We start from the raw sequence: 23,899 nt of genomic DNA on the forward strand, positions 1-23,899 counted from the left end.
ATAGAACCGCCCAAATTGCCCTATTACTTTGCTTTATGTAAAGAATAGCTGTTTTATATCGACTTACAACCTATTGTTTCACACAGCCTCTACCTTGAACATAAGAGGTCCATATAAGAGAACATCACACAATTATGTTTTTCACAAATGTGACACTAGTTATTCATAGTCTTTGTTATCGCAAAATGTAAGACTAACTAATACGAGTAGAAACTTGGCAAAATGCTTTTTTGAGCTGTCAATTTTCAAAGAAATCTTTCACTATTCATGGAAAAGTCGGACAGACAAATGGACACACTCCCAATATGTCTGAAATAGGAAAAATCAGTTAAGGAATAATAAAGAACTGCTGTGTCCCTTTCATAGATGGGATCTTGTTTTTTGTTTTGCTTATGAAAATTTTCCATAAAGGAGGGAGTAGGTATGCTTTTGTAACCTAAAATAAAACAAAAATCCCTCATTTGTGCATGAATGTGTTTTGCTTAGCTTTAGATTGGATGCAAGAGACTTTCACTTGAAGTTCAGGATACAAGATGTCACAGGGTAAACTGCAGCTGTCAAAAGGTGGCAGCGCGTCCAGGGACTCCATCAGCCTCTTAACTCTCTGTGTGTCATCCTCACTGGGGGGAGGCTCAAAGACACAACTCTGCATCTGAAGTAAAAAAAAAAGAAGAAGAACAAAGACAGAAAATTTAATTGAACAAAATTCAAACAAAAAGATCAGTGCTAAAGAACAAACATTACGTTACACGTTATCAAAAAATAGCCTGGGACAGGATGTAAAACCGTTCAGCCCAACATGACAAATGTGCAAAGGGAGATTAGAGAAGCTAAAGGCATTTTTTAAATAGGGGAAAACATGGATTGAATAGGAATGAACCATTGGATCATGCAACACATGTGATTCATTGGCTGCTTTCACGTGCCACACTCGTCAGGCAGTCAGCTACTTTGAAATGTGTGCCTGGACAGTACAGTTCATTCTGCCATGCAATTGGCTAGTGACCAATTTAGGGTAGGCTAGGATAGGCTCTCGCACCACCGCGACTATCGTGAGGTTAAGTGGGAGGGAAAATTAATGCATTTTTAAAATGATTTTAAGGCCATTTTTCCCCTACTTATAAAATGTGAACTTTTTTCTTTGCTCAAAATGCACTGTCCCACAAATTTTGGTGAAGTTGCAATTATTTGATGGTATTCAGAACCATTGACAGTAAGAAATGGAAATCAATCCATCTTTTACTTTTCTGGATAAGAAACTTTCAAAAAAAAAAGCTGGCATTCATTTGTATTATAGTCTATATTATCCAAGTGAAAAACAGACAGTTACTTACAGTATGTTCATAAACCTAAGAGCAAGCAGGAAAAAGTTGTTTATATGCCAGTTTACTGGCAGGTGTAGATAGCTTCCCCACAAAATGAGGTTTCACTACTACAGCATACAAGGAGATGAATTACAATTCTGTGTGTGTGTGATCGAGTGGGGGTAGAGGCGATGACAGAGCAAGACTCAAATCAAGTGTGCTTCACACCAATGCATGTCCCATTGTGAGAACCATGTCATGTAAACAAGCAAGCAGGCACTTGTGTTTCCGTAGTTCATGATTTTCAGGCCATAATTCTGTCACTCATCTTATTCTGAGTTAAAAGCATTTCTCTTGTGACACGTGAAAGTAAAACCAAATTCCGATCCAGCTGCTCTCCATTGTTATGTACTGAAAATGCCCTTGTAAGCAACTAATGGCATAATTAATATTAACTCGACATGCATTTTTGACAAGAACATAAATTTGAGACCTTAATAATGTAAGGAATATTTCCTCTGCAGCTAAACCAACTAATTACTAACCCTTCTTTTGCTTTTTGACTATCATTAGAGTTAAAGAAGAGATTTCATCAATTATTTAACATTTTTTTCTCATTGTTTAATCATTAATATCAATGAAAAAGAACTAAGATAACAAAATTATGCAGAGATCTGGGGGTTGAATCGCAAATGTCGGATTTCTTTCTTTAGGAGTTGTCGTGCCCATGAGCAAAATAAAAAGAACTTTACCTCGCTGCACTGGTTTGGGAATTAACAGAATACAACAGTGCTTTCACCTAAAGACAGCAAAAAAAGCTTTCAAAGATAATTGAAATGGCCAACACAGTTGTACAATGCGTGTAGCAGCAATTGCTGAGTGAAAGAATACAACAAATCCACTCCAGAATATAATACAGACACTTTCACGGTTCCCAGTTAAAGCAGTATCCTTTTTTTGCTATGATTCATTTTTACAATGGCAAATATAGTTACTATGACGACACAAAGTTCAAATTTTGTCTCATCTAACAATATTCTGAGATTTATGGATTGTCCTTAGGCATTAGCAAATTCGTGCCTAATTCTTGTTCATCACACGGATATGGGTACCTGTGTAAGTAGTACCCTGAGGGCTTGTGCAGCTTCCTGACTGAGTTTCTTAACACCATTCTTCTCTGCTGCATCCATCACTTGGAGTAAGTCCTTCTCCCACAGTACCACCTGACTGCCATGCCGCATGAACTTCACAGGACACAAAATAGACATGGCAAAAGAAATTGACTTTTATCTACAGATTTGATTTAGAGTGTACATATTGGGTTTCTTTATCATGGATGATACTTGAGGAAAGAAAATCCTCCATAAATGATTTGTTATTTGAAGGTGTGGGGTGAGTGTACCGGCTTACAAGTGTGATAACCCTGAGAATGGCTGGGTGCAGAAGGAAGCTCTCTCCTGAGCAATGCAGGGAATAGAGGAGGAATCGACTCCATGGCTGAGAAACCTCGTAATTGGCTAAGAACACACATAAGATAACTCTGAAAATTAAACAAAGAAAATGTGTATATGTTTTGATACACAAACTTTAAGGAATGAATGAAAATCAAACAATTTTGCAATGCTAAGAGAATCAGGAGGGACTCTATGACTTCTATGCATTCAAATCTTTGCAGTTTCTCTGATAGAAATTATTAATGTTGAAATCACAGAGAACCTTAAAATAAGCAGAAGAATTTGAAACGTAAAAACATGACACAGTTGATTTCCAAATAGGGCTAGCCTAAATGAATGAAGACTGCTAACCATAGATTAAGACTGTACTCTTTCACTATGGCGGAAAAATTTGGTTACTTGGGGTGGGTCTCTAACTGCAGTAATAGAATCCAACATTCTGGCATCGACTAAGATTGGGATATCAGTAATATTTACTGAAAGTTAATAAACAAAAAGAAATGTTACCTGTCTGAGGATACTTCCTCTGGAGGAATCCCAGTGCGGAACTTAGACAGTTGACTGAGGCTCGTAACAGGAGCTCATTTTTCTAAACGGATAAAAGAATGACATACTATTAGAATGCAATGTGACAAAATGTAAATCTTAAAAAGCATATCTCAAGGCTTGACAAATAAAATGCATATTGTATACTTAATATTGGCCCAGATACAAACAGAAATGAAAATGGAAACAGAAAAGCAGCAAGAGAACTGAGATGAGGACTTAATAATAAATGTCTTTTCTGATGAGGCAGTTCTTTCCTAAAATATTCAAGTGGGCCAGGTAGATATATTAAAGTCAGTCCACTTCTACACTAATCTTCATGTAGAGACAACAAGAAAAAATTTGGTAGCAAAAATAGATGGGGATAAGAGTGAAAAGGTTGTCGATGGTAGAGTTAAAATACATCACAAATGAAGGATGAGAAGGTGAACATGAAGAGAAGTATTGTATTTTTGCCTTCCAGCTACCTCAGGCATTCAAAGAAAGAATGAATATGTATGCAATGATTTTTTTTAAAGGGTGACTCACTGGTTTAGGAAATAAGGTCTGCCACTGATTGGTAATATACTAGTTTTTAGGTTGCATATCTTGCACCACTGACTAAATGTAACTTTACAATACAGTGCATTTGACAGTAAAGTGGTTTGTGCTGTTTTAGGCCTGATCACTGCAGAGTCCATACGCCTATAATCAAAGCTGGGCCCCCTTTGGTGGCATGTAAGTGGTGAACTGATTGCCCTTGAAATGACAGAAGCACATAAAGTATGTAGAAACAGTAAGAATTGTGTTTTGAGTTGGTAACCTGAAGACCAAATCTGTGTCCACATTCAATTAATCACTTTTATCCAACTATTAGGAACTTTGGTAATAAAGAAATGTGGATAATTTAGAGGAAAACATTCTCTTTCCACGACTGTAAATGGTATTATCTATGAAATTGTCAAAATCCAATAAGGGTATTGGTAATGTTCAGCATGCTTTCATTCAATAAATTCAAGCGGTTAATGAGCCTGATTACTGTGTAATGCTTGGAAGTTAAGCCTTAATGGTTTCATGTGATCTTCCTTTATAGATAGTATAAAAAAAGTCTTATTTTTTTGCTGCCTTGCCATGATGTCATTTCACATTTCCAGTGTGTTTGACCAACCAAGCCAGGGCCAGTGGTAACACATACTAATGCAGAGATCAAATATACTTCTCATGCAGCCTATCTTTCATTCCCTATTACATGTTGTTGTTTGTTCACGGCACTTTAAATATCCCGCTTTGTGTCTATGAGTACAGATGCTCGGTTTATGAGCAAGTTACTTTTCTTTTCCAAATAGCTATTTATTACCGCTGTAACGAGGCTGAAATATACCGTAGGGAGTGAAGAAATTGTCTAAATTTTGGCAAGAACTAGTAACAAATGAAAAAAGAAGCATTTTTGTAACTCGCGGCTGGCTTAATGCAGTACAGTGAGGAAGAGATTTACGAAGAGAGAAAGATTTACAAGCTGTGTTGCACTAAAATATAAACAGTAAAATATACAGGCTGTGGAAGAATTATACTGAATACCCAATCTCCCACCAAGGTCACACAACCTGTAAAACTAGTCCACTGAGAGCAATTAAAAGGCACTGAGCCCCTTTGGAGCCGAGAGGGTATAATGCACCATCTTCAACTTCCAGCGGTGTTTGACCAACCAAGCCAGGCCCAGTGGTAACACACACCAATGCAGAGGTCAAATCAACATTGAGTAAGGCTTGCAGCAACCGCAAGTAGCTGACTGAAAAAGAGAAACATAGGGTTAGATTAAAAAAAAAACCTCATGTACAGCATTATATATAAATATAGACACCTGCAGTTTAAAGTCAGGTGTGCTCTTATCACAGAATGTATGTTACTACAAACATTGGGAGCATATATAAAGACCAGAACGGAAAAAAAGCCCAATACACAGCCTTTAAATTTGTTTTACCGATTCTCTGTGCCTTTACAGATTGATTTGAAATTAAAATACATTGATACACACACTACAGGGAAGGGCTTAAATTTGAAGGTCCAAAAACTGCGAAAATTAGAGATTTGTATCATACAATACATAAAGAAAATTGAATTAAGATTTTGGATTAACGATACAGCACAATACAATAATTCTAATAATGGCATGACTGCATGTGGTCTTGAAAATGGGCTCATTTGTGCTCTGACATTTCGTTAGGGGGAATGACAATATTCAGCTTGTTACCCAGCAAGAGAGTGTCTGTATTCCTTTTCTGGATAACTATTCGCTGCAAAGCACTTTCCAGGCTCCAAGTAAGGCTTTTGTGGACCTTAAAAGAATGGAAGGATACAGGGGAAAGGGAACAGTAGAAAAAAGACTTAATCAGAGTTGTCACTAGATTTGGACTGAATGCTAATTGCAAAAAATAGGAATTGAACATAAGAAGATGAATATAAGAGACAGCAGTCTTCCTTATCTCATGTGTGTGATGTTTTTGTCTTGCTGTTCCTGTCTGTGTGTATTTGTAGCCTTATAATGAGATCTGTAAAGCTTCCACATGTACCTGGATTGAGTGCTCATGTTGCAAAGTAATGAGGGAGGACAGGAGAAGATGACTGCAGCACAGCAGGGCAGAAGAAAGAGCATCTGAAGAGAAGACGAATGGCGCGGAGGATGAGGATGAGGAGAGGATTGTCTGGAGCTGGTTCATCAGTTCGCAGTTGGAGAGTAGCATGGGGACAGCTGGGGAGGAGAAAGTGCCACATCACGTGTCAGCATGTACAGTACTCTAAATGTGTGGTTTCAGATCAAACACAGGCTTGTGTGTATAAGACCTAATCACCCAAAAACACTGAGCCACACTTAGTTGTTGAAACCAATACACAATAAGTCACTCTAACATTCGTTTATTTTCATTTAGTGTATACCAAACATTTATAATGTGGATGTTTCAATTCTGGTTAAATCTTTGGCTCTGTAATTCTACATTAGTTTTTTTTCCTGCTGGGGATTAGACATTTTATATATACTGTATATATTATTCAGAAACCAAAGTCTTCAGTTACGCTACATAATCAATTAAACTAGCAAGGTTTCCAGAAAAAACATTGAATTGTAAATGTTCAGCTAAGCAAGGCTAAATCCTCAAGGCAATTTTACAGCTTTGAGGAAATAGTCTGTGGAAAACTTTTTTTTTTTTTGCACCAGTGTGAATTTGTTTTAGTGTATAACAAAGAGCCAAACTACTAGCAACATCAGTGACCTCAGATGATGATCAAAATTCCCCAGACACAACCGAAAAGTCTTCTCAAATTAGTGGTTATGAGATAACTTGTTCCTCATGAGGCACTAACAAAAGGAACATATGTGCTTTTGTCCTTACAGTCTGACTTTACAATATATTGATTATTTATAATGTACTTTAAAATGATTCCCTTTAATTGGTGCATGATAAACCAGTTTCAAATGGTATTTTTGTTTTTTGCGCAATACTTGAAAGTATTATTTCAGTATGATGAATCGATTCTGTCAAAAGAAAGTCGAGTGGAGGAAGACGACTAAGAGAAATTTAAAAGTCTTAGAAAATGCACAAACACGTTGGAAAAAGAGAAAGTCAAACCTCTGTCAGTGCAGTGAGATGAACAGCGACTCAGATAGCAGTACAGGTAACTCATGGCAGGAACCAGGCTCTTTGTATTAGACTGATTCAGTTGGCCTGCAATATTACTCACTTACAGTACACACACACACACACACACACACACACACACACACACACACACACACACACACACACACACACCCAGAAATACAAGATACAATATAAATCGGGTCATCTCTTTTTTATCTCCAATCACTGTGAACGTGGCTATTACGTAAAGAATGGTGTGATGCCGCCGCCAAGTAGAATTGTTAATAAAGTTAATTTAAAAATGGCAAGCTGGAAAATCTGAGAGAAAATGGCTCTGGCAATAAATACAAGATTTAAAGCCAAGACATTACAATTAGTCATCAAGGGAATATGCGATTTTAAAATCAAGTCGCATTTTCCTAGAGATTTAGAAACTGTCCTCATTTCTAATCAAGACCCTTAATGATCGTAATCTTTACCTCATGGCGGAATTCCAGGTGAATTTAGGGACATGTCATAAACATCAGTCAATAGCAGAGACCACAGATGAATTAGATATATTTTGAGGTCGATCTGTCATGGGCTCTAGATAAATTGTTCTCCATGTTTTGGTGGTGGCTCAAATTCATTCATCACATGTAGCTTGCATGTTAATTGCTTACCAATGTTTGAGGGAAAATGCCCATTGCTGACTCTCTTGGTCAGTAAAGCACACATGCATTTGTGTTAGACACATGAGGACATTAGTGATAGGGGTTTGTCATTTGTTTGTTAATCTTATTATAGTGTGATTTACCCGGAGAGTTGTTTTAGCCTCACCATGGTATATCAGTTTGAAGTGCACTTCGTCCATGTTGCTGGAGGGTGTGGATGGTGGTTTGCTGGCAGCTTGGGTTACACAAAGTAGCCTCAGCACTAGAGGGAGCGAATTAACTGGAAGAGCAGTAATTAAATAAAGTAATCTTTTTATGCAGGTTTTCTTAGACAATAAGACAACTGAAAATACTGTATGAAAGTAACAATTACAATTTTTATCGACCATTATACACCACCTTAATCTACAGTAACCTTTTAGTGTTAGGTGATTAAATGAGGCGCAAGTTTCTACAAGCTATCATTTTTGGGTACAAAGAAATGTGTGTTCATTGCCCATAAGGAGAATTCAATATATGTGCATGACATTAAATAAAATTGAATGAATAGATTTTGTGTGTAAATTATGTTGAATCTGATCCGTACAATCTAGTCATTAATGACTGTCATCCATATATGCACACAAAAACCAAGATGTGATTCTGTTGCCTACCTTTTTCACCATGTTTCTGTCCATATTCATAAGCCATCCTTTCAACACTGATTTTCTGCAGTGCCTGGAGCAGTGCAGGTTTCAGATTGGTACACAGGTCTTCCTCAAAGTCATTTTGACCATCTAAGAGAGTCGTGAGAACTGACAATGCTCGCTCTGCAAGTGAGGCCTCCCTGTTGCAAACTATGTCCTTTATGGTGAAACAAATCAGGCAGAGAGAAACAGAGCTTTGAATCTCATCCACCATTTGTTTGCCCAATTAAACATGGTGCAACAGGTTGAAATAAAACTAAACAGAAAAGGATTTTAATTTTCAACTATTAAAAAAAGGTATTATTGCAAGTGATACAAAATCACACTCCACGACAACAATGTTTACTGAGATGCAAAACGTATGTTATGTATGTTATGCTATTTCAAAAAGTCACCAATCCTACTTCTGTGTTATGTTAAACTCCTATTTTTAACAATACTTCTGAGGTCCCAATATATCTTTATTCTCACCAGGAAGATCAGGATGACAGACGGGTACTTCTTTAACAGAGACAAGAGCTCCACAATGTCTGTGCTGTGCTCCTGTTCTGGCCCTTCGCCGGCACACCTTTCCTCATCAACATGTGTGTCTGTCTATTTGAAGAAATAAAGTAATAATTAATAATGCTAATATTTGTTTATATATATATATATATATATATATATATATATATATATATATATATATATATATATATATATATATATATATATATATATATATATATATATATATATATATATATATATATATATATATATATATATATATATATATATATATATATATATATATATATATATATATATATATATATATATATATATATATATATATATATATATATATATATATATATATATATATATATATATATATATATATATATATATATATATATATATATATATATATATGTATATGTATATATGTATGTATGAAATACATCAGTGATTTTGTACCATTGTCGCCTCCGCATCTATGGACTGCGCTTGTTTGTTCAACCAAAGTTCCAATACGAGGGCCCCAAATTTTTCTTTTAGCAGAAGATTGCCACAAATGAAGTGAAGGAGGGCTGGATGGTGAATGTAGAGCGATGAAAAACTTTGACAAGAAGAAAATGCCTTGTAGATGCAGTCCAAAGTAGCCTTAAGTACGTTGGAGAGAAAAGGTGACAAATTGAATTAGTGGGGGCTTGTGGTGCCATATGAGACACGTAGCTTTCATTCAGACAAAAAAACCCAGATAAGCTTTTTAAGAACTGAGATGTGAACATATCTATAACCTGCCCAGGCAGTGACTGTTGAGGGTAAAAAAAAAAGTCAAATAAATTTATCAAAGTAATGTTTGACAAATAAAACTATTTATTGTTTAATATATTTAATATAGTTAATCTAAATTCTACAAACCACTTGTTTATTAGCATTTAGTAGCACCTAAGACCTGATGTATTGGTGATCATGACATTTAATTGGTTTGTCATGTAAACCGCATTACCCGTTCAAGTGTGGTGCTCTGATCCTGTGTTAGGGCTAGGAGGTAAACACACGCTCGCAGGACGAAAGTAGGGAGGTTGCAGCTACCTTCCTCTTGCACTGACCGCAAGAACCATACAACACTGGAAAACACTGTTTGGTCTGGAAGGAGCCTGCTTCACACATACACACATGAAACATATATCACACATAAGACACATGGGACACTTATACCCACAGTTCCTAAATATAACATTATACAGTAATACCTCACTACTTTGTGGCTCGACTATCGCGGATTCACTGCACCGCGGCTTAGATCCGCCAAATATAAGATTTATAAATCAAACAAATAAAAGTTTATAGTGTCGGAAAATAATACAAACATGAAATGGGGGAAGAAAGTTAAGCTCCAAATTCCAGAGTATTTCACTGGCCACTAGCAAGCAGTGTCTACCTTCAGAAGTTAAATAATAGCACAGAGAGGGTTTTAAAAGTCCAAATAATATTAAACAGTCACCATAAAATCACTGTCCTTAACTCATGTCCTTAATTCACTTATGTCAGCAGGTCTTGGAACCTATTAAGCGATAAACGAGGTATTACTGTAAAATACTGAGATTTTTTTTCTGAACCCTTACACTCGAAAAATGTTAAACCTACGTCAATATACTAGATAAAGACTCTTGGATTGCACCTGGATACTCTTTGTGAATGCACAAAACATGGTGCCTAATCAGTGTGTATGTACCTGTCTCCTTGCTGGAAGGCGAGGTGTAGTATTATTATCAGACAATATTTAGTGGCTCTTTGGCCTTTATAATCACACAGTTGGAGCCCTGGAGATTCACAGAGCAAAGTCGGCCAATCTGAGAGTCGACAGCAAAGAGAGGAAAGATTGTACTGCAGGAGTTTTTCTATTTCTTCTGCATCTGTGAGTGGAAACCAAAGAAATGCAAAAGAATTTCAATCATGCAAGAAATATATTAACCCAAAATTTTTTTTCTTGAATTCTGATGTGAGGTTCTTAACTAGATTTTTAATGAAGCGAAAAAGCAGAAAAAGTCAAGAGACATTTAGAAATGCTTAAAATGTCGACAAAAAATGTTTTTTAAGAGATAAAAAAAACATGTATCTAAATTCAAGAAAAAAAATACAAAGGAGAAATGGCAGTTCAGATTGGAGAATAAATACTGAGTATAGGGAGCAGTTGTACATATTATGGAAGTTTTATGACATGTTTTTACCCTGCATGTTTTTGGGATATGGCAGTAAGCCGGAGTACCCAGAGAAAACCCATGCAAGGAAATAGATGCAAACTCCCCAGAGGAAGGATCAATTCCTTTATCCCAAAATTGTGAAGCCAATGTGCAAACCACTCGTCCATCGGGTCGGCGTAGGATTACAACATAATAACATAATAAAAAATGAGAATGGTTGATGATAAAGTATAAAACCCACACTATTATTTTAAGAAAACATCATCTTAGAATCGAAGAGTCAGAAACTACAGATCATCAGGAAACAACTAGGTGGACATGCGCTCAGTGTGGTGCAGTTGTGTGATTGTACCCTGCTGGTTGATGCCAGGAGTAGAGGATGACTGGAAGAGCAGACACATACTGAGTTTATGTAGAAAATCACAGCACGCTGCATTTAAAGTTGTATTTCTGTAAAAAAAAAAAAAAAAAAAAAATGAATGAAAATAAATATTAAAATATGGAAATCAAGAAAGTGCAGGGGACTTACATTTATAAATACAGAACATCTGAATTAAACAGGGCACATAGAGCATTTTGAAAACAAAGAAATAATGAGATGTGCAGTTATTTCTTCTGTTAATATGTAGTTAGCTAAGGTGCATTCATTAGAGTTAAATTTTGCTTTCTCTTGATTTGACTATGACACCACAAAAACACTGAAGAGAAGAAAACTGTGTCGGTTTGTATAAAAATGTTTGTTTTCTAATCGAGAGAACTGATAAGTTCTGACTTTCTGGGGGAAACATTGATTAGAACATTTACAAATCAAGAAATTGGCACACAGATAAATAGATCTTTTGGCAGCAGTACTGTTTTGTACGTTACGGTTTTCCTGTTACTGTGTACCTGTTTCCCACACAAAACATTCCTTTGTGTTCCAATGCCAGTTTATAGAAACCAGATGATGCTGTGGGGAAGAAAAGGACAATGAAAATGAAAAAAAAACATAAAAAGAAGGATGACAGATATGCAAGCAGTATTTTACAAAGTAAATTACTATAACGCTGTGGTTGCGACTTTTGAATTGTCAAGAGATGACATGATTTGTTCGCCACTATTTTGAAAGGGGATGGCCTACCAGACAACCCATTTAATTTTTATGCAGATATAATACTAATTAAACTAATTGAATGAAAGATAAGCATCACATAATTTACCAATTCTAAATCACAAATGTCCACTTCCAATGGTCCTTCAAAACGAGCGTTTCAAAACATTTCGTCTAATTCATACCAAACCACATACTACAGATTTGATGCACTAAATTGCAAAAAAAAGTGTCTTTGCATTAAGTCTGAATCGTTGCCAGGAAAAAAAATCAAATTAGATAACTCTACAAGGTCAAAGTCTGACCAATAATTGCACATTTAAGGCCCAACTTTCAAAATATTCAAAGGCTGAGCTGTAGAGATACTATTTTATTCATATTTGATCAAGCTCTTATTCCAATATATACGTTTCCAAAGCCTCAAGTCGCCAACCACCTATAACAGCCTTTCAGTTAATACCATGAATGTCCTGATCCTATATTTTAGTTATTAGATTATGATGGTCAGGATGAGTTCATTGGCAATAAATGTTTGAACAGCAATGTTGCCGAAAAAAAATTAAAAACACATTTGTCATTGGTCTTGATAGCTACCCTAAAAACTATAATGTAACATGCACATTGAAAGAAAATACCGGTAAAGTTCTTCGTACCCATCTTATTTGCAAAGGCCGTCATGACAGATGGAAGGAGGGTGAATTGGGAGGACAAGATTGAGTAGAAAAGCTGTAATATTTGAGGATTTGGTGCACATTCACACATCCTCTGGAAACACATACACACATCCAAATGAAAATTTTACAAATTTTTAAAAGAAACTTGACATTTGAATGATAACATAGATGTTTGCAATTCTCCAAGTGTGTTTGTGGCCAACACTCACAACAATGGTGGGTATCAAGACGGAATCACAAGACTGCAGGATGCATTGGCACAGAGAAGCCAATGAGTCAGGGCCATTGCTGTTCTTCGATGGAGCTGTGAATGTGTTCTCCTTCAGAAGAGGATCTGATGCACACTCCACAGCCAATCTTGAATGTAAATGAATGACAACATGTCAATGCCACATTTGTAGAATTTGTATGATTTTGCCTTTATACATCACCTCATTTGATTTTTAATGACTGATTTACACTTTCTGATTCAAATACTTTAGCTTTTAAAAACTACAGATACCGTTAAATTCTGTCCCTGAAGATGATTTACTAGGCCACATGTATTGCTTTCAAACAAATAATGCCCCAAAAATATTTTAAACTATTACAATTATTGAAAAATAGCTAATTACATTTAATATAATAATAAATAAAACTTTTACTTCATACTTTTAAGTCATTTATTGCCACTGACACAGACACCATTTCAATTGGCATTGAGTGAGCATGTTTCAATGCCATTGACGGTGATAATGGTCCAATTCAATTGAATGGGGTCAGTCAAGATTGATTGGACATGATGGTCAATGCAACCAATGAGTAGTGGTAGTATGGCTTGTTTCTAAATAGCCAATCCTATTACTTTTTTTAAGCCTGGATCTCAAATTGGAGGTGTTAGAGCGAAAACAGTTACAATTTAAAAAAAAAATATTAGAAAAGGTTCTGCACAAAACTGTATATCCCCAAAAAAGGAATACTATATAGGTTAAACCTCATATGATTAAGTTCATGATGTTATTCTGTGTACTTAGCTTGGAATGTCTGCTAAAATATACCTAAAGCAATGTAAACAAAACAAAAACATGTCCTTAGAAAATAAAATAAAAAACACACAAAATGAGCAATTAATTCAACTATGCAAAGATGTAACTTTTGAAGTTGACCTGCAAGCAGCTTGAAAACAGAGCAATGACTGGAGCAGAAATCCTTCTGACAAAGAGAACAGGCTATTGCGCTCTGATTTTTCCAGACCAACCTATGGATATAGAAAAGAGTGATGAAAAATAGTTATAAAATGGCTGAATCAGTTACCAGCCATTTATACAGTCCATTATAGTGTATACAAAATTAATATATCCTTAGATTGGAAAAGATTTCTAAAATAAATGAAGAGAATTTATATTCATTCATACTTCACACAAATTCCCAACTTTACTATAATTGGGTTTGGTGGATTTCTAGTTAGGTTTCTTATTAAAATGTACATGCTTTGTATGACAACTTAGCCTGTAACTTTAATCAAGACCTCAGATATATATGCAAACATTTTATTATTGGTTGTTTTTATATATACTGTATGTATTCTTAATAGATTTGAAAATGAACTCACTCTGCTTTGGTGGCTATTAGATGTGGGTATTGGAAGCTCAGAGAATCTTTTTGTGATGGCCTGAACTAGTCCTTGTAAATCCTGGTATTGGACTGGTCTGGCCTGGTGGTTCAATCTGGAGAATTTAATCAACAACAATTTACATCAAACATAAAATAAGACATTATGTAATAACTTAGTTTCTCTTAATAACTCTAGTATTCTTCAATTCAGTATAATTTTTTGAAACACCTCACATTTTTCTGACCATACTCTGACATGCCCACTGAAAAACACACTGAAACTATATATAACTAAAAGTAGTTATCGGTAATATTGTGAAAATGAAAAAAAAGTGAATATTAATTCTGATGCTATATTCACACTGCAATGCTAAATGTTTTATTCATGGAAGCAAAATGTCAGATTAGTCCAGATACTTGCAATGTGCATTAAACAGGGAATTAGTGTGTAACCATTAAAGAATTTAGTATTTTTGTAATCATAAACAAAAAGAAGAATATATGCACAAGATGAGATTTTATGAGGTACACCTACATTTTATGGTTGCTTTACTCAGATTGTGTACTTGGCACGAGAATGCGTAAATAACAGATTTAGGGTTTAGATCAGGGGATGTTGTTGTGTTTTCTCAACTATAAGCTTATGAGTCTCTTTGAGACTCCTTTTTGATTAAGGGCTGTACAGATAAACCTGACTTGAATTTGAATGGCTAGGAGAAATGTGGTTAGCAGCAAAAAGATGCAGTTGTGCACTATTCTGCCTTGCATACACACAGAAGAATATGGCCCTTAGTGAGATTGTACACTGTCTCGTAAACATGTGCTGAGAAGAGTTGACTACTGTATAAATGCACTTTTTCACATTGAATGATTGGTTTCTTTGTCATCAGTCCTCAAGGTCATCGCGATTATATATAGCTTTCCCTTTTTTAAAAGAAAAGTGCCCTTGAAATTTAAAATGCATCTTCCTATCATGAATGTTGTACCTGAAGAGGCCGGCAGCAGCACTAGAAGCTTGTGTAGCAACTCGTAGGCAGGAAGAAGAAAGTCCGAGAATCACAGCTTGAGAAACTGCTACAAATGCTGGAGGACTAAGGAATAAGCGCACGTTTGTGGACTCCCTGTGCAAACACACACACACACACGATGATCTATTATATTTGATTGAAGATTACACAAAAAAAAATTATGATATATATATTTTTACAGTATTAAAATCTTTTATTCTTTATTTCTGTGTTTTTTTGGTAAATGCTTTAGCAGTTCACAACCAAAGATGATGGATTTCTCTTTAAAAAATAAAGTAATCCATGCGCTTTTCATATTTTATTGTAATGTAAATAGATGGCTATGAATAGGTTACACAAAACATCTACACGCTTAACTGTAAATCAACTGATATTATTACATATCAAATGAAAATATTATTAATCATACTAAACTGGCCATTAAAACAGGACATACTGCTCTCAGAAACTATATAAATCATGTGAACTTGCTTGTTGTTTTTTCATATCAACAAATTCACCTATTTACCAGGAAAAAAAGGCACAAAGAGGGAAAACACATACTATTGACATTCCAAATATTGATGTTTGAAAGGACTACATTATGCAGCAACAAAACTATATCTTGCTGATGCCACAATAGTAGCCTACCTTTCAACTCTTCATGCATGTGCACACCCACACAGAATAAAACGTTTACAACTCCTCTATGCCAAGTCTTAACTTAGCCTTATCTTAAACTGATCTTCAACAGCACACACAGTGGTTTACTGTGATACTCTTCATTTTAATGTGACTGCTGTCTTATTACTTTAATGTAGTTTTGTTTGTATAATACTGTAAGAGTACTTGTTACATTTTACAGTGCCACAGCTTTGAGAACACTTTTTCTAACTTATCTGTAACTTGAGAGCAGGGAGACATCTAGTTGAACTGTGACAACCTTCCAAAGATGCTGATGATATATAAGCAATTGTGAGACAGCAGATAGTTCATTTACAAACAAAAAATCTGGCACGTTGTAACATTTACTATAAGGCAATGAGTATTTTCATATCATTTCAAAACGATTTTTGCTACTGAGCAACCCCACCTTTCCAGTATCTTAGTGAGCAGCAAAAGCCCTTGCTTCAGCACATCCACGTTGGTTAGATTCTCCGCCTGTTTCAGACTGCGCACCAGGGATTCAATACCTGCACCAAAGAAAATGCACCCATGTTACATCACAACTTTCCTGAAAAAACATTTACATAATATGGCCCAAGGACCAGGTACAGCTTCTACTGATCTATAAGACAAAAGGCTCTACTTCCACAAGTGGTATAAATGCGCTTCGCAATGAAACACAGCACAATGAGATTTTTATGTCAGCGCAAAGCTTGCATATTTCAGTTTAATTGAAAAATGTAGTCACGGGCATCCAAATATTTTTTCTTACTAAGTGTGTATGGTCGGATGTTTGAATAAAGTTCAAAGGAAAAGGAAAATGAATGCTGATACAAAGCTTCCTCACCATAAACTGAGTGACACTGGGATGTGAATAGAGGCTCTTCAATCAGTAACACCAAGCAGCTGTAGACAGACCACAACAGCACCTCACTACTTGTATTAGACAGCCGGTCAAAGAGAAACTCTGTAAGCAAGCAAAGAAGGAAAAAAGAGAGAAAGAGGAGTGAGGTACTGGCACTTTAGGTCTTGGAGCAACTTTATTTTTAATCTATATATGTGCGTGTTACCTGGTATGCTAGCTTTGATGAAAGGAGTACTGTATTGAATGGGAGAATGAACGAGAATTGATGCAATACATTTTGCGCTGGTCACCTGCAATGTATCATCTCCACTCAACAGTAACTGGAAAGAAGGAATTGCCATTGTTAGAACTCCCCAACCACATTACGAGATAAAGTTCTGAAAATGGGTATTTATGCATCCAGCAGCATTGACAACCTGAGATTGTCTTTCCAAAGTTTTTTCTGTGCGACTGCGGTGTACATATATGTTTTGAAGGAAGGGTTTGCGTGGTAAAAGAAAATGAGCGTGCATTACGTGGGATTTCCTCTAGTTAACATATTATGTTGTGTTTTTGGCTCATTCGATGAGAAGGCATGCCAATATTTTCTCACCAGTGAGTATATCTATGTATTAGGTCTATTATATAAATGCACAAAGTCATCAATTAAAGTCTCATGAGCTGTTTTTTGCCATGTGACTCAACAAAAGATAAACTAACTCCATCATTTGCACATTGATTTCCCAGACATCGAGTAAAAATATTTACCCAGAGCAGAAACCCTTGTTTCCCTTTGCAAAGACAGATTAATCCAGGATTAGACTTTCTCAGTCTCCAAATGCATGTTTGGGTCATACAGGCCGGATGTTTGAACAGAGACCTTTTTCAGGATGAGTGGGAGATGGCAGTGATCTGGGGTCTGTTCCTCTTGGCTCTGGCTTGCGTTCTGACTGATGGAAATGTGGATGTTCTGATCCTGGTTGCACATGGGCTGATCAGTAGAATCGCTCATAAGAACTGACACTGCCTCTCCCCACTGCACTAGAAGCCACAGAAGAGCTAAAACATTGGGAGAGCCATGATCAGAACAAATAATGATGTCAATGAGACGTCACACAGCACATTGAATTATTCTTAGTTTTACAATAAGTTTTTTTTTAAACTTTTTAATGCGGAAACCATATTTACCTTAGCAACTGTAGCTTGGCACTTGGCAAGGAAAATCCTACAAAATCCTAACACTGACAAGAGTAAGCCCATTCTCTCCCCCTTTTTTTATATGAAATCATTATTTTCTTTTTTATTCAAATTTGTCAGGGTTGTTAACCGTCTGTACTTTTGCTCCATCCAAAAATGTATTAATTTTTAGATTGAATTTACAGGAACTTTAATTATACTCCAAATGACTAGCCATGGGACCAACGATTGCCGCTATTGGTTGGTGTGAAGCAAACAAACTGTCATTCATTCATTTTCTATACCACGTATCCTTGTAAGGGTTTGTGATACTCACCAATACAATTGTTAATGAGTTGTGGGCAACTGGCATTGGAAAAGGTCTGTACCAACAGGACACAAACTCTATCTCGAATGGTGATTGGTAGGGACTGGGCTGCTGAGCCACCATTGGCTCCCAGCAATTTGAGCCACACATAGACAACTGAAGCCTTCACCACTTCATCCGGATACAGCAAAACTGAGCAGAGGCGATCAAGCAAAGGCACTATACGGCAAAGATGGAAGAAAAACAAGTTAGGTTCTAAAATGTTCACAATTAAATAACCAAGTAAACTGTGTTGGTGAAACTGTGGATTAATACTGTATCACTACTGAAATATGCCATTTCAACTGAATAAAAAAAACACAATAATTAAAAAAGGGTATTTTTGTTTGTGTGTGAGTGTTTATTCTGTGTGGGCAGAAAAGAAAACTATTGGTAGCAAAGTGTAGCTGTTAATTTCCAGTTTAACAAGACTGTGTGACCAAAACATGCCAAATGTTGCCATTAAGAGGAGTGGGGTGTTTCAGCTACAAAGAAGAGTGGCAATTCAACATACATCCGGGGATAGAGGTTTCTCGAATCAGAGCATTAATGACACCCTCATGACTCTTCTTCATGTGATGAGAGAATGTGACACTCAGAATGGCAAAGCAATTGTGTCAGACAAAAAAAATTCCAACAGATAAAGGACTGGCTCTACAGGTGACTGTCTAGTTCCCTTCAAAAAGAGTGCATTCAGTCAAAGCAACTTCTCTGTCCGTACCGCACATAGCTGGAACTCAATACCAATTAACATATGTGAACTCCCGTCTCTGAATCTCTTCCCCAATCATCTTAAAGCCTGCTTATTAGACGAACAAAATTGTGATCACAACGCTATCTAAAACTGTGCTGCGTATTCCATGAAGTAGATCAAGCCAAGCTAGGCTTCCAGACATGTTTGATTAAACCATGGAATATGAGGCGACCAAGATGAGATTCAGGAACAGCAAAAAAAGGGAGAAGTAGAGGGAGGAGGTTGATGAGAGAAATGGTAGATGGAAAATAGATGGAATGTGAATAAGACAAAGCAAAATTAGTGGGATCTTGACAGGTTTCATATACATATATACACATACATACATACATACATACATACATACATACATACATACATACATACATACATACATACACACACTTTGTTCCCCAGTTCTTAAGCAATGTGAGCACACTCGTGATGATTTAAAGTGTGACCTGGTAAAAAGGTGTAAAATTTTGTCTAGATCTGCAAGATTAAAATACACATAGAAAAGGCGATTGTGTGACATCGACTCTGTGTTGTCAGTGTAGGGCTGTTGTTGCTAATCATAACAGCCCCACAGAGACATATTGAGTGACAGGCTACAGACAGACATACAGCATATAGTCAATAAGGGTAGCCTGCATCTTAGATCAGCACCAGGCGCCTTCACTACAACTTGAATAGATAGAATTTACTATATGCTCTAAAAAAAAAAAAATCAGGTGGCTTGAACATATACCCTGATACAGTAAATCTGTCTGTTTACATATATATATATATATATATATATATATATATATATATATATATATATATATATATATATATATATATATATATATATATATATATATATATATATATATATATATATATATATATATATATATATATATATATATATATATATATATATATATATATATATATATATATATATATATATATATATATATATATATATATATATATATATATATATATATATATATATATATATATATATATATATATATATATATATACATACACACACACGTATATATATAGATGTGTGTGTAGACAGACCGATTTACTGTATCAGGGTATATGTTTAAGCCACCTGATTTTTTTTAAATGTGTCTTCAAAGTTTGTTTGGTTTTATTCATTTTCTATGGTGTATCTGCGGTTACTAGTTGAAATGAACACGAATTTTGTAAGAACGCAGCAGACATGAGTTTGGTTATGGAGATAGAGGTCTGAGGGTGACAGCAAGTTTATCTCAGAGGAGTTGGAGCGTAATCAAAAAGGGCAGCAGAGAGACAAAATTGAATGAGGACAGAGAAAATGTTACGATATAAGAAATATAAATCTGAAAAGCAGACAGATTTACTGTATCAGAGTATAGCAGCATATAGTAAATTCTATCTTTAAAAGGGCTGCAGTCTGTTGCAGTCAATAAGTCATAAATAAAAAGGGAAGGATGTATCAGACTCAAACGATAGTTTATGCACAGAGGAATATCTTTTCAAATGCATAATTCAAAGTTTTAGTGTGCTTCCTTGAAAAGGAGTAAAAATAATTTTATTCAACCCTTGAAGGGGTTTTATGTTTTTTGCATGTGCCTTTTAGGGGTTCAGATCACAAAGTTTTTTTTCATTTAGCCTGTAAAAGACTTTAATACACTTGTGATGAAGGGTTACACTTAAGTAATACACTTTGAGTAATGATCATTATTGTAAAGTTTTATTGTATTTTATTTCTGTTTGTTTATTTAGTATTAAGAGAGAGTGAACTATCATAATGTGAGTGAATCTGTTTAACATAAGAGCATCCTATCTTTTTGATATATATGTAAGGACCTCACCATAATGTGTCACCAGAGTAAGAGCCACACAGGGAACTGCTTCCACCAAACTCCCTAAGAAGTTGAACGTTGGCAAAAATCCCTTCACATTGAGCTGATCAATCATCTACAGCAGTAAAAAAAAAAAAAAAAATTAAATCATAACTCAACCAATAATATTTGTTAAACAGAAAGAGAACAATATACTCTATTCTGGCATATAGTACTTAAATCTATATCAGTGTGTTATCTTTCGGTCATCGATTCTAATATTTTCCACCTGCAGTGTCATTCTTGCTGTTTTTACCACTATTGCCTCCCCCAATGGTTATACAACAGCAGCAAGGGAGACATCCAAATGTTGTGCTTACAAAACAACTGTGGGAGGCTGTATTGTTGTTTGCAAAAGTGACGCTACATGTTTTACAGTACTGGGCATACATATGTACACAGAATTTATATTTTATATAACTCTCTAAATGACTTTCTTACCTGTTTGTTGATGTGATCCAAAACATAAAGTAGTGGCATCTCACTCCTCAGCTCCAAAAGTAACAGAACCAGAACTGATTGGAAAATAGAGGCAGATTTCTTTTAGTATCCCGAGACATGTGGATAATTAATATACATCTCACCTAACAATGACTTTAGGGTTGATTTTGAAATTGCTTATTTGTTTCCTCTTTTTTTTTTTACCAATACTCCTACATAGTAACTACTTTGTGTCTGCATCAGCTGAGTTTTCCAAATCTTTACATTTTCCAAGTTATAAGAGCAATATTTTATGAAAATCGGTTATCAAAAAATGTTGTGCATGCTTTCTTATTACCTTGATCCACTTTTTCTAGAGTGGCTGGGTCCAGGAGAGTGTGAAGCATGCCTGACTCAATTTAAAAAGATAAAAGAGATAGCAAAGGTGAACTGTATGACGTTTACAGTGGTGGACATGATGTGTGTTCAATATCCTTGTCTCTTAACTGATTTCCTCAATAGCCTTTGTTGTGTTTTGTTTTGTGGGGGACATTGTAATTGTATATAAGAGAAGGTCAGTGTAAGGGGTTAGTGATAGTGATAGTTTTTCATTTAAATTAATAACATTTACTTTAAAGTTGTTCAATGTGTTTGTGTAATTAAAACTCGATTATGGGAGGTATAGTATATAAATCATGCAATGGAAGGAGATTGATTGTCTTTTTTTGGTCTCCCTATTAGTGCAATGTAACTTCTTACCCAGCAAAGAATTTATAAAATGCATTGAGACTTGGTGATCAATTTGGAGCATCTGTCTCAAAACTCCAGGAGAACACTTCAGAAATCCACCGACAGCAGACAAAGCGTAAGACTTCCTAACTAACTGCGACAAACAGAGGAGGACAATAAATGGAAAAGTCAATTATCATAAAATGACTGCCAGTGGTCTTAGTTTATACCAATTGCTTTTCAATTATTTTCTGTTCTATCCACAGGAGCGAATGAATGCAATGACACTTTATTGTAGTTCATCAAAAAATATGTTTCTTGAGTCAATATTTGAAAAGCACTGGTGCAGGGGTGGCGAACAAGTTAAACACAAAGACAACATTTTAAACTGTGAGAGCCACACCTTATGTCAGAAGCACCCCCCGTGACCCAAACTAGGATATCGCTACCCAGAAATCAATGAATATATTATTTGTTTTTAAATGGCCCTTATGAATTTCAGTGCGTTTTAAGAGAATGAAAACAAGAGGAACATGAAACGAAGCTAAGAGACACGGTTTATACAAAGTATGATAAGAAGCAAAGAGCCAAATTTATTTTGGCTGAAAGCCGCATGCGGCTCGACAGCCACGTGTTCGCCACCTCTGCATTGGTGTATGTATCCCAATCAAAATATCTATAGACATGTAAGCAAAATGTGGAAGCCACTTGTGTTAAAAACAAACAAAGAAAAACACACGATATGACTAGAGAAACAAAAATAATTGTTACTTACTGAAATATCATCACTTTCAAGCATTTCAATCACACAAGCAACACAGAGATGCAATCCCCCTCCTTCTGCAGGCCCCAGGCGCCCACTCCATCTTGGGTCGTGCCTGAAGTGAAATTTCTCATATATAATATCCTCGCTTGCCATTTCCGTAATGTCACAATCTAAATCAAACACAAAGAAAGAGAACAACACATTAATAAGGCTCGTTAGCAAGAGAATAAATGTGAAACTTGCAAAATCATCAGGTGAACAAAATGTTTGCAATTAAGCCGATGGACCTTAACTAATGATAGCAAATCATTTTGTAGTGCCATTAAAACAAAAAGACATGTAGATGTTTTTTCTATACCCGATTTTGTCCCCACAACACTTGTTTCATCCAAACAATTGATTGTTCAGAATATTAAATTTAATTCACTTTCTGAAACTAGGAGGATCAATGTCACCTAATAACGCTAATGTTAGCTAGTTTGGTACTGTAAAACAAATGCCCACAAGATATTATCTTCATCAGCGAGAAAGAATGACTCTATTCGTCACGCTACGTACAAAAACACAACACTTACATGAATAATAAATAATACAAGAATTAGTACTGAAGGTGGTACAAACGTAATGATCCTGCCACAATTGACTGTGTGGACTTGAGTCTATATTGTCATCATACATGGTCATATCTGTATTAGATTTTCCTTCTAGTCTTTTAAAAATCCCTAAATGAATTTTAAAAAATGATTACTGGGGTAAAGGATGAAAACACCTTACTGTACAATCAGTTTGATCTTAGAATATGCATCATCTCGGTGTGCACTGTAATTGTGGAGGAAGTGGTCACAACACAAGTAGTAGTCTGCATGAGAAAGAAATAATAACTTACAAGAACATATTTTATCGCCAACAAATCTATTTATATGAGTATCTAAACGTGTTATCGTGTCAACATAATGTACGGTACCTCCCAACTTGCGAGGAGGGGGTCAGTG

The 23,899-nt window shown here is 35.6% G+C and overlaps 1 protein-coding gene across 1 annotated transcript; it reads right to left on the bottom strand.

Moving 5' to 3' along the window:
• Positions 1-371: 371 nt before the first annotated feature.
• mei1 (meiotic double-stranded break formation protein 1) lies at positions 372-23,877 on the bottom strand. Its single transcript, XM_077734720.1, has 32 exons — positions 23,794-23,877; positions 22,917-23,077; positions 22,172-22,295; positions 21,771-21,821; positions 21,434-21,507; positions 20,963-21,068; positions 18,344-18,553; positions 17,711-17,889; positions 17,057-17,171; positions 16,834-16,953; positions 16,414-16,513; positions 15,300-15,434; positions 14,312-14,426; positions 13,866-13,957; positions 12,930-13,077; positions 12,700-12,811; positions 11,845-11,905; positions 11,309-11,406; positions 10,488-10,668; positions 9,759-9,909; positions 9,224-9,409; positions 8,732-8,854; positions 8,228-8,417; positions 7,741-7,854; positions 6,910-7,020; positions 5,854-6,032; positions 5,535-5,619; positions 4,888-5,072; positions 3,266-3,347; positions 2,715-2,821; positions 2,417-2,548; positions 372-652 (listed from the first exon to the last, which is right to left on the bottom strand). Exons 2-32 carry the CDS (start codon positions 23,058-23,060, stop codon positions 458-460), a joined length of 4,005 nt encoding a protein of 1,334 aa, XP_077590846.1. The 5' UTR covers positions 23,061-23,077; positions 23,794-23,877; the 3' UTR covers positions 372-457.
• Positions 23,878-23,899: the final 22 nt, after the last annotated feature.

This window comes from Stigmatopora nigra, chromosome 15 (assembly GCF_051989575.1).
Source record: "Stigmatopora nigra isolate UIUO_SnigA chromosome 15, RoL_Snig_1.1, whole genome shotgun sequence".
In the NCBI taxonomy this organism is placed as follows: domain Eukaryota; kingdom Metazoa; phylum Chordata; class Actinopteri; order Syngnathiformes; family Syngnathidae; genus Stigmatopora; species Stigmatopora nigra.

Excerpts from the sequence above, each read along its gene's own strand:
- mei1 (XM_077734720.1), bottom strand. The coding sequence starts at position 23,060 with ATGGCAAGCGAGGATATTATATATGAGAAATTTCACTTCAGGCACGAC. Across the intron at positions 9,410-9,758 it reads AGAGCACCACACTTGAACGG|GCTACTTTGGACTGCATCTA; the intron begins GTAATGCGGTTT and ends AACGTACTTAAG. Across the intron at positions 7,021-7,740 it reads CTTCAAACTGATATACCATG|TGAGTAATATTGCAGGCCAA; the intron begins GTGAGGCTAAAA and ends GTGTACTGTAAG.